This window comes from Vigna umbellata, chromosome 5, assembly GCF_029865625.1.
Source record: "Vigna umbellata cultivar VRB3 chromosome 5, Vumbellata_1.0, whole genome shotgun sequence".
NCBI lineage: Eukaryota > Viridiplantae > Streptophyta > Magnoliopsida > Fabales > Fabaceae > Vigna > Vigna umbellata.
In genome coordinates this window covers 62,725,362-62,745,682 of record NC_142169.1, presented here as the reverse complement: position 1 = coordinate 62,745,682, position 20,321 = coordinate 62,725,362, and the positions used below count along the sequence as shown (strand labels likewise).

The 20,321-nt window shown below is 29.0% G+C and overlaps 1 protein-coding gene across 1 annotated transcript; it reads left to right on the top strand.

Annotated features, from left to right (window-relative positions):
* The first annotated feature begins 15,194 nt into the window (after nucleotides 1-15,194).
* Nucleotides 15,195-18,777, top strand: LOC124849069 (ent-kaurenoic acid oxidase 2-like). The gene is made up of 8 exons (XM_047326920.2): nucleotides 15,195-15,490; nucleotides 16,691-17,168; nucleotides 17,254-17,520; nucleotides 17,663-17,752; nucleotides 17,850-17,928; nucleotides 18,069-18,175; nucleotides 18,279-18,397; nucleotides 18,492-18,777. The coding sequence occupies exons 1-8, from the start codon at nucleotides 15,258-15,260 to the stop codon at nucleotides 18,583-18,585; spliced, it is 1,467 nt and encodes a 488-aa protein (XP_047182876.1). The 5' UTR covers nucleotides 15,195-15,257; the 3' UTR covers nucleotides 18,586-18,777.
* Nucleotides 18,778-20,321: the final 1,544 nt, after the last annotated feature.

Genomic DNA, 20,321 nt, shown 5'->3' with positions numbered 1-20,321 from the left:
TTCATGGATTTAGAAGCGATGCATTGCGCTGATTTGCGAGATTAATGAAAATTTCAATCTTCACTCTCTGCGCGGATTTATGTGGATTTGAAACAACTTTTGATGAATAGTCTAATTTGCCCTTATTCAATCTTCACTGTTCCACACGTATTCCAGCACAGCACCAGTAAATCACATATTCACACACCTCTTTCACCACTCATAAAATTGTTCCATCATCCAATTAATCTCTTTTTTTTAATCATTAATTTAGGAGTGAAGAAAACAAACTCCAAATAATATTTCAACTTATTTTTCGTTCACTGTTATAAATTATGCATTTTTATAATTGAGAAATTTATATTTGAGTCTAATAAAATATTTATAACAGTGGTTTATGTAAGTGAAGTTTATTTGCAATTATTTTTTTTTGTGAAGTTTAAAAGAAATAATTAAATTACAATTTCTTTACATTTTTACAATTAAATAAAATCATACCATTTGATAGTAAATTATATTACAGAAAATATTATATTTAAAATAAAATTCATTTTACTAAATTATAATTTTTTACATTTAAAAAGTTAATTTTAATAATTTATGTTAATTTTTTACTCTTTATAAACATTTTTACAATTAAATATAACATTAACTATTATCATTTTATATTACTTTAATAACTAGGGGCATTTTGGTAATCTTTAATTTCTTCCAATTAAATTTTTTTTTTAATTTTTCACATCAATCAAATCCTACACTAATTTTCATATACTTTACTTCCAAATTTATTCTCATTTACCTCCAAATCCACTCAAACAAACAACAATTAATTCACCCTCAAATCCCCTCAAATCCATCCAATTACTCTCCCTCAATTCCTCTCCCTCAATTCCTCTCCCTCAAGTGAACACACCCTAGGTTTTTCTTATTACTTTTACGATTTTTCCGTTAGCGGACACTATTTAATGCAATTGTTATTTTAACATGTTTGTTATTGATTTGAGAATGATTTATTCAAATCAAGATGATGTACATATTAATTGAGTATCATATAGTGTAATTATGATTATCAAAATAGTTAAATATTATTGTTGGAGATTTTATATTAATAAGAGATAAGGTAATTTAACACTTATCTACAAATATTTTTTTAAAAAATAGTTAAATTTAAAATTCATTTTTTTATTAGAGTCATATAAAATCTATTCAAACAATATTTACTTTTTTGTTGAGTCTATTAGGTTATTATTATTGAACTAATCTTGCATTTGAGATGTGCCTAATAGATGTATTGGATATTTCTATCAATTAAAAATAAAACTTGATAAAATCCAAATTATTCTTATGAAATTAAGTCAATCAGCAATTAATTTACTGTAACTAAGTTAATCAAATTCCTCTAATTAAATTATTAAATATTGTGTAATTATCTTGTACATAATCACATTCAAGATGTATATGTCCTGACCTAATAGGTGTATTGGAGATTCCACATCAATTAAAAACAAAACACATTTACTAATAGAATTCCAATTATTCTTGTAATTAGATTATTAAATATTCTAAAATTATGTTGTATTACATTTTTGATTTAGATCATACTTTCATTATATATCTATCTCCAATACATGAGACACATTCAAATCATCTTTCTTTCTTACATGGTGTCATAATTTTGTTTGAGTCGCTGACAATATGTAGAAATATTTGTAAATTTATCCATGCGAGTGGAAGAGAAATTTTGCTCGAGAGCAACAATAAGGGAATTCTGGTTGTCCTGAAAAATGGTAACCACACGATTGCAAGTTATGGAGCCTTTCTCCATGATAATGGCGAGGAGACCAAAATGGATGGTAGAGTAGATTCACTGAAGTACAATCAAATCAAGAGTGATCCATTATTAGTGATTAGCATTGGTTGGAACCAAACGTTCCTTCCCAAGTTAAGGGATGATATGGTGAATAATTTTGATAGCCCGAGCATGAGTTTCAAAAAGTTCAACCCACATAACATAATGGTACTTCTCATTGTTGGAAGTCTCACATCGACTAGAGATAAAGCCAAATTATAATATATAAGTGGAGTGCAAACCTCACCTTACAAGCCAGTTTTGTGGGGTTGAGTTAGGCTTAAAACCACTTTCTAACATGGTATCAGAGTCATGGTCAGAGCCTATCCTAGCGATATTTCTTATTTCTTGGACATTTCTATTCCACCCGCTATCGGGCTGTTATCGGACCACCCAATTTCTACTATCATGCATGAGATGTCTATACCTCGGCGTGAAAGGGGTGTGTTAGAAATCTCACATCGACTAGAGATAATGCCAAATTATAATATATAAGTGAGGTGCAAACCTCACCTTACTAGCTGGTTTTGTGGGGTTGAGTTAGGCTTAAAACCCACTTTCTAATACTCATGCCCAATATAAAAGAGATGTTATTTTTTTGTAATAATGACAGTGAGTGTTAGGTGAAATCAGGTTTACTTGAGGAGGAGCCAAGATCAGAGTTGATTGAAGACATGGCGTCAACGGTGGAACACAAGTGTATGACAGAAAGAAGAGACAATAGTTGGGCTGGCAGGCAGTAGAGCACGATTGCTAGGACTAGGGATGACTCACAACTATTGAAAAAGGAGGGGCAACACATAAGTTAGAGAAGAAAGAGAGTAAGGGTGCAAAAACAAGTTGTTAGTGGAAGGGAGGCACAACGACAATTAGGAGCGACGACAGAGTAAGAGAGAGCCTGCAGAAAAGAGAATGAGCACACGACGTCAAATGCAAAGAGGCGGGGTTTGGATCAGAGAGAGACTCATGATACCACGTGAGAAAGAAAGAGGATTTGAAGATGTGTCTCTTTATGTATTGAAGATATATATATATACACACACATAAGAACATGATCTGTGTGTTTTCTTGGGTTATCCCCTTAATACAAAGGTTATAAATGATTTGATATGTCTCGCGAAAAGGTAATAATATTGTGGCATGTCACTTTTGATGAAACACAATTTCCTTTATCCATATGCCTTCTTCCCCTATCTATACTTATGGTAGTTTCACTGATGACATACATTTGTCCCTTGTTCATCCATGGGCCAACACTCACTAGGAGCCTTTGCCTAACCCATAACCTACATGATTACATTCCCTTTCATCTAGCACATCAACCACCACGACCAACCTATCTACTTCATACTAGCCTAACCTGCCTCCAAACCCTATCCCTCTATCACGACTCTTCCTTCCTACTAGGACCATGGCCACCCGTAACATAACCAGTGTCTGCCAAACCAAAAAGCTTTTTAACCTTTCTGTTTCTATTGTCGATCTAATGATATCACCTCTTCTAAAAAATTTAGCCATTAGTTTATTAAATACTAATTGAAAATCTACCATGCAATTAAATTTGGTGCTCTAATTAAAAATAATATGTAGGATTTGGTTTCATGATCTTGTAATGTTAATATTATTAGTTGTGTGTGGATTTTTAGAAAAAAAAAATTAATGATTGTTTTGAACATTACAAAACTCGTCTTATAAGTAATAACAGGTCTCAAATTATTTTAATATCATTTACTTTATTTTACAAAGTTATCTCACAAGATAAGCAACACATTCTTTTTCGAAATGTAATATTTAATTAATAGAATACATATTAAAAATAAGATGATCATTAAAATAAAAATACATAATTAAAAAATAAAATTAAATATGAAAATATTTTTTTATTAAACATTTATAAATGATTCACGATTGTTGTATAAAAGAAAATTAAGGCAAATTTTTTTATTCATTTTAGAGAACAACTTTAAAATATTTTAGAAAATTTGGAAAAATGATTTACCTGAAGTCAACTATAGTGATTTTTTTCTTGCGTGTTATAATAAGTATAAAATGTTATATAGTGATACTACTAGAAAATAAATAAATAAGAAACTGATAAGTATTTAAGAAGAGAATACCACTCAAAGGTTTGATTAATTGTTCCTTATTTTTTTGTTTGTTGGCCCATTAGATCCCAATCTTTGTATGTGGTCGTGCTGTTTCATTTAAATTGATGTTTGGCAATGAATGAGATTTTGCAATTGGATTTGAACTATTGGGAACTTGTTTCATTGTTTTCACTTTAGGGAACAAGATAATGTGACTCTCCCAAGGGCCCCTTTACCTCAAATCATCTTCCAACCATCAATGCATATAAAGGAATCAGAATAAGTTTCAATAAGCAATAGGTTTTTATTACGGGTTAGTTTTTAATAAAAAATAGTTCTTTTAATCGTTAGTTAAACTTAATTTACTTAATTAGAAGATTAAACGAATTTTTGAGTTTGAGTCCGGATTGAAGTAAGTTGATCATAATTCATAAATAATTTTTTTTATTCTTTTACATAATTATTTAATGTGTTCATTTATGTAAATTCACATTTTGATATATTTTAATATTAAGAATATTTGAATAATTTGAATGGTTAATATATTTGTTTGAATGTTTTCCTTGTATTACGATAAATATATAAAATGAATTAGAAAAACAAAAGTTTAATTAATATTTTGGTTTCAATATTTATGAGATTCATTCAATGCAATCTTTACTTTTATTTTATCAACTTAGTTCCCATTTTATTTAAAATGATTAAATATGGTTCTTTATTTTGATGTTAACATTTCATTTATGTAAATTCACGTTTTGATATTTTTAAATATTAAGAATATTTAACATTATTTAAAAAAAAATCACATGGTAGTGAGTTAATTTATTTTGTTAACCACCGAAAATATCTCCTCTCTACATGCGCAGATTCTCACATTCAACCAATAACTTACTACTACAAAGACCAAAGAAAATTCTAATCATCAACCTCTTTATTTCATTTCACAAAAGCCGTACATAGATCACGACTCGTGATTTTAGAAAATTTAGTCTAAACTTATATCTAGTTACTCACGATTTTAATTTAAATTCAAAAATAAAGTCATGTAATTAGAGCCCGACTTGTCCAAACCTTGTATTTTATTTTAAAATTATCTATATCTAGTAAATCTTTACACTTGAGTAAAAACAAAAACAAGTAATGCACATTAGATTAGGCAAGACCAACACACTTAATTCAAAATCCTAGGTATTTCAGTTATAGAGCCGAGTATCTCTATAATATACTCATTCACACTTTCTCTGATTCAGCTTAGGTTATCTTAAACATTTTTAGTTAACTCCCTTTTGTCTTCTTGATGTTTAAGTTTCAACCTGTATAAGCGGATACATGTCAAAGACACTCTGACGCTCAAGTTAGTAATCTTAACACGGAGTCATACTAAAATCTTAAATTCGCAATGAATACAATCATATATCTTCTTACCTTTGACCTAAGTTTTGAGATGAACTTATGATTAATGAACTTCTAATCACAATCCATTGCCTAATAAACAACATTTATCAATAATCTTGATTGAATGATGTTTAATAATATTAACATTTGGATCACTTAGTCATTTATTTGATTTTGTACAATTGCCGCTTATTTGAGATCATTCGAGTTATACAGTACACTATATTATAACATTTTTTTCACGACATTATAATTCAATGAGTGTTCATTTCAATCTCATAAGCCAACATGAAATCCACTTATAAAATCACAAAAATATTTGTTGTTTTGGTCATTTGTTCTAACTCGTGCTCAATGTAATATTTTCAAGATTATTACATGGTGCATTCAAATATATCTCGTACAACTAGAATAAATATATGATATAGAAATAAATATAATTAAGTTTTAAGTTTTACATAAATTTTAGTGGTTTTAATTGAGTCTATATTAATTCTTTTAAATTGCGCATTTAAAATATTTTTATACTTTTTAGTTAAATTTTTATCATTTAATTTATCATGTGATTATTATTTTATTTTGTTATCTTGTTTACTTATTCTCACCTATTATTTTGCATTGTTACATCAATGATATCATTGATGACCAAAATGATCTTGCTCTGTTACATATATTCAATTAATAAAATGAAAATCAAATTCACATTAAATAGAATTTTATATTTAATTATAAAATCTAAAATTTCTTAATGTGAAAACAATAATAAGACAAGATATATTTTACTTACCTAATCAAATATAAACAAAAATAATTTAATTAAAAAATATAAAAGTTTAAATACTCAATAAAATTTTTTAATAAAGATTTCATTATAAATATTAAAATTTACTTTAAAATTTAATTAAGTAAAAAATAATAATACGTTGCCAGTTAAAAGTTGTTAAATTTTGCTAATCCTTAACGAATCATCAGATAACTTAATTGCAAAAAGCTCACATACTTTTATAATGTTGGCCCTCGCAAGTCTCTTCAGTCAGTTGAAATGTTTACGTATTGAAAATCAACGTTGAAAAAACCAATAAAAATATCACCATAAACAATAATAATAGGAATAAGATAACAGTGTAGCCTGGCTTTTGTAGTTTAAACAATCTAAATAGATACTTTTTCTTTACACAGTAAATGGCCATGTTTGATTTGTACTAGGATCAAATTAACAATTAAGAACAGACATATCATCCCCATTTAAATTATTTTTTAATTTTCTTCTTCACATTCTGAACCTAAATTCGAAAATCCAAATTCTATACTAAACAAAAGTAAAACTTTTAAGTTTTTTAATCCATATAAACTTGTAATTAATATTAAAAAATTATCTTATTTTAAATAAGTTTTGAATTTTTTTTTTCAAACCACAAGTGTCCTAAATTTGCGGGATTAAATGCCTGCATTAAAAGATTATGAAAAGAACGCAAACCTAAAATACTGCAAATTCTTAGATAGTGAGTTTTTATCCAAATATTTGCTTTAAAGATATGAATCTTCTCCTCCACAGGCAGGGAGAGTGACGTGAAAAAATTACTTTCTCTTAATATTGCCCTTTTTTTCGCATATTGAGCCATCTTATATAAAATAATTATTCCATAATCATGATTAAGATTTGGATTAACTTGGCCACATAATGGAATTCGTAATTAGACGGAATATGTGACATTAATGCCGGATAAGATTGAAAAAGTTAAGATACATATATATGACTTTAAAGGAAGAGAAGTTAAAATAATGTTAGTTGTGAAGAGAGTTTGATTTATTTGTAAGAAAGAAAGAAGTGGTTTATATGAATAGTAATGAGAGTGGGAAGTGATTGTGACAAAATTGGAACAAGGTCCCTGAAAGTAGGGTGGACGAATCTTTTATGTATGATGGGTTAGTGTCTATATACATTAAACTTACTGGTTGAGATAAAACCATATAACTGGAGCGAATGTATGCAGTCAAAAGCTAACACTCAACTCACCCACTCACTCACCATTCTTCTTATTGATGATGATGTTCACATATCAACTGCGTTCAGCTCCTTCGTTCAATATATTAATAACTTAACTTTAAACCTAACTCATCTTCGTAAAATTAACTTATAAAATAAGATTTACATCCCACTTATATATTATAATTTGATCTTATCTTTAGTCGATGTGAGACTTCCAACACACTCCAATCACTTCTCATTACTTTTTTTAAGATTTTAAATATAATGTTTATTGCACCAAAATAAAAAAGAAAATAAAAAATATAACTTTCAAGAAATAAAGTTCACAAATTTATTATTTTACATTTTATGTTACAAGTAATATCTTCATATATTTTACTTAAATGTTTATTGGTGCCTACTTGATTAATATAAGAATTAAGGTTGTTGTGTATGAACGAACAAATTATATTAACACCTTTTGTTTAATTTTCGTAGGGCCAATAAATATGGCTTAGGAATAAGTGTATTTGGGATGAGAAGCTGCTACTTGTGGTGGGAAGAGGCAAGAATAGCCAAATCTGGAACATCGTTTTGCCTTATCTAGTCTTGTTACTTTTCCATGTAGTTGTGTTTTCAAAATGAATGTTTACTATATTAGTTGAAATTTATAAAAATTATGACATTTAATGAAATTTATTTACAATTCATATAAGACTATTTAACCTCTAAATTTTGGACTCCCTTTATTCATTTTGAAATGAACTTTTCAGAATCCATTTCATCATAAAATAAATAATAAAAAAATATAGTTTCTATTACTTTATAAATTCCGACCACATAATGATTTTTTTATTTTGGAGAAGGACGGCTCCGACTTGGGTAGGCTTTATAATATAAGACTCTAACTATTGCTTCCTGCACCCATATAATTACTAACGGCATCCCACAATAAAAGAAAAATACTTAAATACCATTCACTAAGCATTTTGAGATATGGAAATCAAACTTTAATCATTTCATCCTGCATACCAGAAAGACTTAAAAGAAAAAGACTTACATATATGTTAGAGCTGTAAAATTTTTTTGGCTGTTTTGTCGTGCATCTCTAATCATTTCATCCTACACTTTAAAAAATTTAAAATTTAAAAACTACCCTCTATAATTCAAAAAATCCTACACCCCTTTTTTTTGTACTTAATTAGATTTTGAAATTTGATAGAAGTAATTTGATGAAGATTTTTCATTTTCTTCATTGAATTTCGAAATTTGATGAAGCTTTTGAAAAATTCTTCATTGAATTTCGAAATCTGATGAAAATAAAGCATCCATCTGATTTTGAAATTCGATAAGAAAAATATAATTCTTAAAGTTATTTTTGAAAATTGAAAGTGTAGGATGAAATGTTTGGAAGTTCAGGATGAAACAACTTTTTTAGTCTCAAGATCAGTCGTGACCTATCTTAAATAGGTATATTTTTTTACCTATGACTTTCAATTTTAGGTTTATTTATGTGTCTGCTCCTCATACTAATCAAGTTCTTGATGAATTGTTGGTTGAATGTTTAATGGATTGAAATCTAGGTAGAAAAGTTTCTACTTTGACAGTTGATAATTGCACTATGAATGATGCTATGGTTGATCGCATTTTAGACAAGATTTCACCTATGTCTCTTATTTTGGGTGGCCAATTGTTTCACATGCGATGTTGTGCACATATATTGAATTTGATTGTGAAGGATGATTTGTCTATAATTGCTAATGCCATTGAAAAGGTTAGAGAAAGTGCTAATATTTGGACAACTACACCTAAAATAGAAGAGAAATTTATAGAGACATGTGCTCAATTGAATATTCCATTCAGAAGAAAATTAGTTGTTGATTGCAACACTAGGTGGAATTCTACATTTTTAATGCTTCAAGTAGACATACAATACAAAGATGTATTTGATCATTTATCACAACGAGAGAGTCAATAAAAAGTTTTGCCTATCGCACATGATTGGCAAATGGCAATTGAAATTTGCCAAAAGTTGGAAATATTTTATGATGTGACACTTCTGGTACCTCTTATCCAACTATCAACATTTTCTTTCCAAAGTTATGTGAAATTAAGTTGGCTTCAATGGAATGGCTTAACTCTCCCAATTCTATTATTTACCAAATGACTACATCTATGGTTTAAAAGTTTAATAAGTATTGGAGTGTGATTAGTGGAGTGATGACTATAAGTATTGTCTTAGATCCCAGGTACAAAATTGATTTGTTGGATTATTTTTTTTCTCACATATATGACAATGAATCTAATTGTAAAATTGAAGGTGAAGATTCCTTTTAAGGACTTGGTAAGAGAGTATGAAATGTACATGAAAGGTAAGAATTCACTTTCTTTATGTCATAATCTGAACATAAATGTAGGCCAAATTGTTGATGGAAGAAAAGATGCTTAGAGGAGAGATTTTGCAAAACATCAGATTGCAAAGAAAAATGAACCATCGAATTATAAGTTAGAACTTGATTTTTTACTTGGAGGAACTGACACTACGAGATTCAGATGAAGAATTTGATATTTTAATTTTGTGGAAGACTAATGAATTAAAATATCCAATCTTACAAATGATTGCAAGAGATTTTCTAGCCATTCATATCTCAACAGTTGCTTTTGAGTCTTCTTTTAGTACTGGTGGTCGATTTCTTACTCCACATCGGAGTAGATTACACCCAGACACTTTAGAGGCATTGATGTGTGTTCAAGATTGGCTGTAGAGACAATTCAAATTACATATTTATATTCATTCAAATGATTGGCTATGACAAATGAATTTATTTTCCTTTTTCAAGTTCTTTAAAATTGAAAGTGGATAACATGAAGCTTAATACAATACTAGAGGAGATATATGTTTTAAATATTATTTGTATTTTTTTTGCAATTTAATTTGAATTTCATTTAAAAACTTATAAAATAATATTTTTAAAATATTGGTCAGTTGAAATCGGGTATCCAACGAATACTCGCGGGTTGAAAAAATCCATAGATTTTTTTTTGCAGGTATCCAACGGATGGATACAATTTTATTCTGCAGATCAGATTGCGAGTATAAACTATATGTGTTCTATCCGACCCATTATCATTCCTAATGTTAAAGGGGTTTTTTTAAAGTACATGATCTCCAAAATTCCATAAAAATGGATTGTGATTGAACTAGGACCATATTATCACCCTAACCCCAAAACTTTATATTTTTTTTTTGAGATCCTAGACTATTTCCACTTGTCTAAGAACTGGACAGCAATGGTAGCACACAGACTCGATGAGAGGCGGCAGAAACAACTTTTAAATGCTCTTCTGACAAAGAGAAAGGAATAACAAGTTAATTTCAAACAACTTCAATCCAAAATTTTGAAATAATGATTTTGTGATTTTTTCTATTATATTTTGTTCATCTAACTTGCTTTCATAACTCATTTTCATTTAGTATGAAACTTCAAACGTCAAACTTAATTTTTCATATAATTGATCCGAAAAAACGTCAGACTAACATGAATTTTTTATTACTAGCCGTTTAAGCTAAACACTATTTTTTGTTTTGGAACATATAAGGCTAATGAAAAACAAAATGTTTTTCACATCCTTGGAATGAAAGAGCATTACAAAATACAAATACTAAGAATAATAAGTTTGTGACTGGTATTTATGACAATTAGCAAAAGTGAAAAATATTAAATATCTCAAATAATGATAAAATATTATTACGCTGGCTAGAAATTTTTTTTATTAATACTTAGTTAAAATAACACACTATATTTGAACTAATGGTATTGTGTTTGATCAGAGCTTATGATCTCTTACATATATCCTAACTCTCCATTATATATTAACCAAACTCTCCGCACATACTTTTTACATACTAGCTGTACCGAGTTAGATTAGAATTTATCTCATACATATTATTCTTATTCAAACTCTCAAGTAAAAAAAATTTCACGCATTATATCATACATATTATCCAAACACTCCACCTCTGGGTGAAAATTTTGTCCAAATACATGAAGTTTTCTTCTAAAAAGCTTTTGATAAAAAAGAAAGTTAAACACTGTTCCTAGGTTGCTCTCATTTGCTCTAATCCATGGGTTATTCCCTACAGGATTGAAATTGTATCATATTAACCACATAAACTGCCATTTTCTTTTGCTAATTAACAAGTTTAATTTCTTGATTAAAATATTAGTTCTGAATTGCTTGGAGAGTGAAAATCCATTTTTTTAATGATTATTTATCCTATTACAGTCCATACATGAAGTTTTCTCAATGTTTCAGAAGCATACATCACAATCAGCAATTAGGTGGTTAGAGGAAGGTGATAATGGCACAAAATTCTTCCATCAGTATCTCAACAGGAAGAGGAGTAAACCATTAAATTGTGAGATATGGCAGATAAACTTAATTGTGGACTATTAACAAAGAGATGTGGAAGAAAGGTATAGATGTGTGATGGAGGTGAAGGAGTTTTGCCGATAGGAAGTAATTCAACAAGTAAAAGGGATATGCTTGGAAGTGGAATAAGATGATAGATAAGGACAGATGTTCTTTATTCATGCAATGGTGTGACGACTGATCAGTGCTTGGGGGATCTGACAAAAGCAACCGGCTGGTAGTTGATTGGGGGTGTTACCTGTCTACGCATAGAGAATATAAATATGGCCTGGAGTATTACTGTGACAGTGATGTTTCATGCAGAGGAGGTTTTGAAGAGTGTGAAGAGGATCTAGTATAGGACATGTCTAGGTAACAGTAAAATTTTTAGGTTGGACCTACTTTTTGATGCTTCTTTCCCTGCTGTAGAAGCTGATACACAGTTTTAGGATGAAGGCTTAGATAAGGTCGGGTTAACAATAGTGATAATAACAGACATGTTGTACGTAACACTGATGCTGTATATGGAACAGGTTGATCTGTTATTATTTAGAGTTTGTCAAATGTTGCTCCTTAGAAGGCTTGGTACCCATTGTACCTATGTATAGTATTTTGATCTTTGCTGGAAAAAAAAGATTTTGTTTGGAAGCATACATTCATTGATCTGTTTTGTTTTTTATGTTAGGCTCTCAACACATTAACCACAGCATGTGAATGCGGGCCTCTCATATTGTGATTATGATGGTTTAGTGCAGTCCAAACACCTGTAACATAACATTGTTGCGGTGACTTTTGTCTTCTTGTGCCACTTTGAGAGACACAGCACAGTATCAAGTTGAGGGGTTCATCCTGTTACTTCAAAATCATCATCCACTTCCCAATAAAATTGTGCTTATTTTGCTAAGACCAAAAAAAGCGTGCAGGACTTTTGGGAGTTCTCTCACATAGGAAAATTAAGAATTAAATACTGCATTTATTAGTATTTTTTTTACTGGTAATTATTTAAAAAGTTGTCAATTATCTTATAACTGTAATAAAGGTTATATCTGTCTAATTTACACACACCTCAACTAGCATAGGTCGTTTACTTCCCTCTTAATAAATAAATAAAATATTTTACATCATTAAAAAGGGTTAATGTATTATATTATTTTGAATATTGTCTTTATATCATCAATTGGTGTGCAAGGCTATCAGAGTATGGCAGTTATAACATCATAATAAATGAAGACACATTTTATAATGTTAAATGTTACATTCATTATATAAATAATTTTCTTAACTAAGTTTAATTAGTTTTGACTGTGTGGCTGTTTTCTAGATACTACATTACCTTGGAAAAAATGAAAAGTGAACATGGGAGATAAGAAAACCATGAGGTATGATGAACAATGGAGGTATGGAAAGACTACTGGGATGTACAATGTGATGTTTGGAAATGCAAATGTAGTGGTGAAAAAACATGCACAAAAAGTGTATTGACTGATGATAACGATGGTCTGTTCACATTGGAACTCACGGGAGAAAAGTCTTTCATTTCAGAACACAGATCCATTAGGCATCCACCGTCTGCTTCCATCAATGGCTATGAAACAGTCTCTGTTTACATTAAATATGTTAAACAAGTTGTCATAAGTAAGTTTCCCAATCTAAGTTAAAAACCTAATTTAATTTATCCAAGGTTGGCGCATCGAAGGTTAAAAATTATATTATCAATATAATCTTTTTGAAAGTTTTATTTTTAGAATAATTAATACTATAAATCTTGTGATTAAAAATAGAGAATTATAAAATATGATAAATCATGTTATCGAATACAAGGGGACGTAGGCAATATTATTTTATACAGTTTTATATAAATTGTTTTATAGATAATTTCCTATAATTTATTCCAATTTACAAAGTTATCTCATAAATAGGGATGATAGAATCCAACACATTTGTGGTGGGATGGAGGAAAAAATCAGGATTATATTTAAATTCTTGTTTGGTTTCAGTGTAATTCTTTAAAATCACTTTAAACTATTATTGGCCCATTTTTTAAGATATATGAAGAATGAGATGGGATAATTATTGAACAAATTTGAAATTTGTTGCAGGTACATTTATTTACATAGTGATTTGATTAGGATGTTTTATTATCACCATTTTGTTTAAGAAACAGTGAGATGGAACTTTTAAATTTAAGTTCACAAAAAATAATCAATTCACTGTGAATTCTCCAAAAACAATGATTTGTTGCACATTAAACTTTCATAGCCAGGAAACAATGATCTGCAGATGATTTTTATATATTATGTTATATTATACATATGAATAACGATAAAATAAAAGATACATCAAAGATCATTATTTTCCTTCACCCTGGAATATATTTCAAAATAATTTTTCATAGTTGTATTATTGATATTTTATTAATATGTTATAATATTATATATTAAAACAAAGAAGTATCATCACTCTTCTAACTTATAAAAATGATAAAATAAAATTAGTTAATTTAAATTTTTTATATTTTATAAAATAATTTATTTTAATATAACATTATATTAAAATATAACATTTTTGTTTATTAAGATTTAACAACAATTTCTTATTTTAAATTAAAATTGATTTTAACTTTAATTTATATTTTTAAGTTTTATTTTTTACATTAAATTAGTTTTCAAACATATAATATAGAAAAAAGTCAATATATTACGTAAATCAAATCACTTCAAATCACTTATAAACTTTTAACATTCTTCTCTTCACTCTTTACTAAAAAAAAGCTTTTCCTTAATCCAAATAATTTAATTTTTCATAATTTTTCATAATTTTTCTTTATTTCTTTATTTTTTTTCCCTCTTTTACAAATTGAGTATTTAAATTTGAGAGAAGTGGTTGAGTGGCTGCGTATTTATGTGTTTACATAATTCATTAACATGATAATTTTTCTTTATTATCTCTGAATACATAATTTCATAATAACATGAAAAAAGTTAACATATCATTTGTTTTAAATTATAATCACTCAGCAAAAAGTTAGCCTAACAATTTTTTTCATTGTTATTCATTTACACAGCTTTTTCTTGCAAAGCATTTGAGTCTAATAAAAAATAAAAAATATTTCACAACATAGAAATAGCAGAGATCATTATAAAATAAATTTATTAATATTTTTAAATTAGTTAAGAATACAAAATATAAAGATAAAATAATAAAGAATATATAAAAGCTAATTAGGATAAGTTACCTACCGGTATTAAATTATGTTAAAAAAAGTAGAAAAATATGAGATTGTTATTCATCCCTTATTAGAAGTAAAAATAAAAAGACTAAAAAGACCCTTTGCATGAGATTGTCAGTGGTACGTTAGCAATGACCTCTGATATACCTCTGATATATCTCTACTTCTGAACCTTTTCAATTAAAAAAGTGATTAAGACTTAAAAAAATATTAAAAAATGTAAAATTTCTGAAGAGAAATCAGTATATAAGACAGGCCACTGCTATAGTTTCTTTCATTCTGAGTTGCAGTTCACTCCTTCTCTTCTAGCTTAGATAGGTTTTGAGAGAGTGAGTTATGTTGAAGATGGAGGGTGGTTCGTGGTTACTGTATGCTGGTGGTGCTCTTTTAGCCCTAAGGTTCATCCTCAAGAATGTAAACTGGTTGCTCTATGAATACAAGCTGGGTGGGAAGCAATACTTTCTTCCTCCTGGTGATATGGGGTGGCCCATAATCGGCAACATGTGGTCTTTCCTCTCTGCTTTCAAAACCACTAATCCTGATACTTTCATAGACTCCTTTTATTCCAAGTAAACTATTTACTCTACACACTCTTTTTCATTTACATATACCTCATGCATGTTACCAAAACTCAGATCTCACTCATCATTTCATGTTTATAATACCATGCATGTTCTCCAAATTCTTCGGTGCTAAGATTTCAATCTTGATCTCATGTCTATTATTCTTAAAACCTTTTCTTTTTCTTGTTTAGTTTGTATTGTGCTTGATTTGAGCTTATGATCTTGTATATATATCAAATTCTTCGTTATTAAGATCTCACTCATGATCTTCTATAGATCTACCAAACACTTTTTTGACAGCATGTACTGTTTTTTGTACCAGGTGTACTGAGAACATGCAATCTCATGTCTGTTTTCAAAGTTTCTATATAAAATCTCACTCATATATTGTACATATTATCCAAACTTTTCACCTTCAGGTGGACTTTTTTTTTCAAATGCATGCATGTTTTCTTCTAAAATCAAGCTTTTGGACAGAAATTAAACGCTGTCCCCATGATTACTCTTACTTGCTCTGGATCCAGAGGTTTTCCCTTACTAGATTGCCTTGTATCATATTAGCTGCATAAACTGTCAGTTTTCTTTTTCTAAACATATGCTAATTAAAAAGTTTAATTCCTTGATCAAAATATTGTTTTTGCTTCAGAGTGTAAAGTCTATTTTGAATGATTTTGTATTCTGTTGTAGTTCACACATGAATTTTTCTCATCTTTTGAAATCTTATATCAGCATCATTAATTTACTTGTGTTGGAAAGCATACATTCATTTGTCTGTGTTTTGTTTTTGACGTTTATCCTAACACGTAAAAGACAGCATGTGAATGTGGGCCTCTCACCATCTTCTGATTAAGGTGGTCCAGCCCAATTCAAACACCAGCAACATAAACATTGTTCCGGTGGTTTTTGTCTTCTTGTGTCACTCTGAGGGACTCAAACAAAACTGTGCTTATTTTGCTAAAACCAAAAAATGGATGCAGTTTTTTAGAAAATTCTTTGAAAAAATTGTATTAGATATTGCATTTATTAGTACCTTTTCTTTGACTTCTAATTATTTAACAGCTGTCAACTATTTTATGGCTTTATAAATATAACCTGATTTTCACAGTTTTTAATATTGTTGACTTCTCACCTCAAATGGCATCAAACCCCACTATTATAATGAATGTCAATTACTTGTAACATTTTTGAATGCATTGAACAATGCAGGTATGGAAAGACTGGGATATACAAGGTGTTGATGTTTGGAAAACCAAGTGTAATCGTGACAACCCCAGAAACATGCAAAAAGGTGTTGACAGATGATGACAACTTCGAACCTGGATGGCCTCGTTCCACGGTAGAGCTTATGGGAGAAAAATCTTTCATTTCAATACCCTATGATGAACACAGACGCCTTAGGCGTCTAACATCTGCTTCCATCAATGGTTATGAAGCTCTCTCTGTTTACATTACATTTATTGAAGAAGTTGTCAAAGGTTCACTGGAGAAATGGACTACCATGGGAAACATTGAGTTTTTGACTGAGATGCGCAGGCTTACTTTCAAAGTCATTATACACATTTTTCTAGGTGCAGAAAGTGACTTAGTAATGGAGAGTTTGGAAAAAGAATACACCAAACTCAACTATGGAGTTAGAGCCATGAGAATTAACATTCCTGGATTTGCCTTCCATACAGCTCTCAAGGTAACTTTGTTTTTATCACCTTCCTGAACTTCCTCTTTAGATGCAAGCCAATATCTTATGGTTTAATTTTGATTTTTAATTTTAGGCAAGGAATAATCTTGTGGCCATATTTCAATCTGTTGTGGATAAAAGAAGAAGTGAAAGGAGGGAAAGATTACCTGGCAAAAAGCCCAAAGATATGATGGATGCTCTGATTGATGCTGAAGATGAAAATGGAAAAAAATTGGGTGACCAAGATGTGATTGATATCATGTTGATGTACTTGAATGCTGGTCATGAATCCTCTGGACATATTACTACATGGGCAACCTATTTCCTCCAAAGGCACCCAGAATATTTCAAGAAGGCTAAGGTATCAACTATGTACCAAATTTCTTCATTATCATCAACTCACGTGTACTTATAATATCAACCTGGATAGGTCTCTGTGTCCTACCCTTACCTTAACCCAACAAATTCATATTTATCTTAGCATTGTTCATTTGTTTGAACAGGAAGAACAAGAAGAAATTTTAAGGAAAAGGCCTCCAACACAGAAAGGGTTGACACTTGCAGAAGTTCGGAAGATGGAATATCTATCCAAGGTACAATACATATGGTTGATTAAAGGTTACTTTCAACTATAATTGATGTCTTGTGATTATATGATATATCTTTTTTGATTTGTTTAACATTGCAAAGGTGGTTGATGAAACAATGCGGATAATCACATTCTCACTAATGGTCTTTCGGGTTACCAAAAATGATGTCAATATCAATGGTTAGTTCATAGAACATACAATTATGTACTTGTTATAGTTGGATTCTGAGTTTTGTAGTGATACACCTGATATGCTTGTTTTTTTTTTTTCATAGAACATGTTATTCATTAATACACTTGCATGGATTTTGATCTTACAGGTTACCTGGTTCCAAAAGGTTGGAAAGTAATGACGTGGTTTAGGTCTGTTCACCTTGATCCCACTATATATCCTAATCCTAAGGAATTTGATCCTGAGAGATTTAGTGTAAGTTGGAAAGATTCAATCTATACATTTGAAATGAACAGATTAACGTATGGTTCTGTGTTTTTGACTATTTTATTGATTAATGATGATCCATAAATGATAGGAGGTGCGCAAGGCTGGAGAATTTCTTCCCTTTGGAGCAGGAACTAGACTTTGTCCTGGGAATGATCTTGCCAAGCTGGAAATCTCAGTTTTCCTTCATCATTTTCTGCTGGGCTACCAGTAAACATTTTCCCCATCCTTAATCCACTCAACCTTATTACATCTATTACTTCATTCATTCTACTTGTGTTGACAAATGTTGTTATTTTTTCAGGCTTGAACAGGTTAATCCACTTGCTCCCATGAAATTCCTTCCTCACACAAGGCCCATTGACAACTGCCTGGCAAGGATCAAGAAAGTGAAGTAAATTTGGTGTGCAAGATCCTTTGCATGGAAGAGTGGAAGCATGTGACAATGGCTCTTCTTCATAAGAAGCTATATATCTGCAAGCTTCCCTTCAAATAAAAGCAGGGATCTAGATAGTCTGTCAAGCATTTGTCTTTTGTTGCTGTCTTTTCAGTTTTATCCAACTGTTTGAATAAACTAAGTTTTATATAAATCTATGTTCCATTTGCTATTAGCTACTCATGAATAGAATGTTTGCATTCAACTTGGAATAAACTTGAGTATTCGTAAACAACTATGTCAAATCTTTGCACCAGTTATAAAACATCAATTTCTACGGAAATACTGTTATAAATAAATTGCTAACAAATACTGTACATTGTAGACATAGCTCAATCCAAAACATATATAGAACACAACAACCTAATTAAGATAAACTGGACTCAGATTTAAATTAATAATTAATATATACATATTCTTCTTAATCAAATTGTGAAAGTGTACACTTTATCAAACTGTGTTAACACTGCCAAATTTAAAAAGCAAAAGGTTAAATTAACTTTTTACATTACAAAACTTGTTTTTTCTTTTGCATCATATTTTATAACACTTCTAATTTTTATTGTTGACTTATATTTATTAGAAAGTAGAAATTTGTGTAGGTCTCTTTATTATCTTTGTTCTTTTACTAACTTTGAATAAATTTCAACAAAAAGTAGAATGTGTTAGAAAGAGTGTGGTGTTAGATAAAAACAGAGATATAGTAAAATATTAAAATGGAATAAAATGGGTTTAATTTATAAAAATATTAATAAGACATTTTTCAGAAGAAATTATAGAATTGTTGTGTTATCAGTATAATATAATTCATCCAATGACATGTAATTGAATTTTTCAATTTTCATAAATAATAATGATAACACTTATATTTGGATTTTGGTTGAGACTATGTAGTAGTTTATTTTATTCAATTTAATCATTTAATGTTTTTAAATAATTTAATTATGGAAATATTAATATTATATTTTCATTACAATCTATACATTAAATAATTTTATTTTAAAATTAAAATTAAAATTAAATTAAAATTAAAATTAAATTAAAATTAATTTGATGTAAAAATTATAACATAAATCTAAAAACGTTAGTTTAATATAAAAGATATAATTGAATCTTTTTAGAAATTAAAAAATAAATTCAACTAAATAAAAATTAAGAATCTAATTAAATTTTTTTATAAAAATCTGATAATCATTTTAGCTTTTTTTTCTCTAACATCTTTTAAATTTATTAAAAATACAAAAAAAATGAGTCTTAAATTAACCTTTTATTCTAAAGTTTTCTTATTATACTTTTGAATTGATTTTAATGAATAATAAAAAAATATATTATTATCTTAAAAGAGATAATAATAATCTTTGGAAAGGATAATGATAGATGGAAGAGATGATAGCATTTATCTTTTACCATTGAATAGCCACGGCCTATCCACTTAATATATTTTAAAAGATAAAACTTTTGTAGGGAGGAAGTGTTGTAACTTGAAAAAGGAAATTTATAGTTTCAAAATTCTAAAAGCACTTGAGAATCAGTGAAAGATAATTCTTTAATAATATTAATGTATGATAATGAATCGTTAGTGGAGAAAAAATATTACAAATACAATTAATAAATTACAGTAAAATAGTTTTAGATGTCAAAATAGCCCTATCTTTTAGAAAATATTAAAAAAAAAATCAGAGGGAGAGAAAAGTTTTG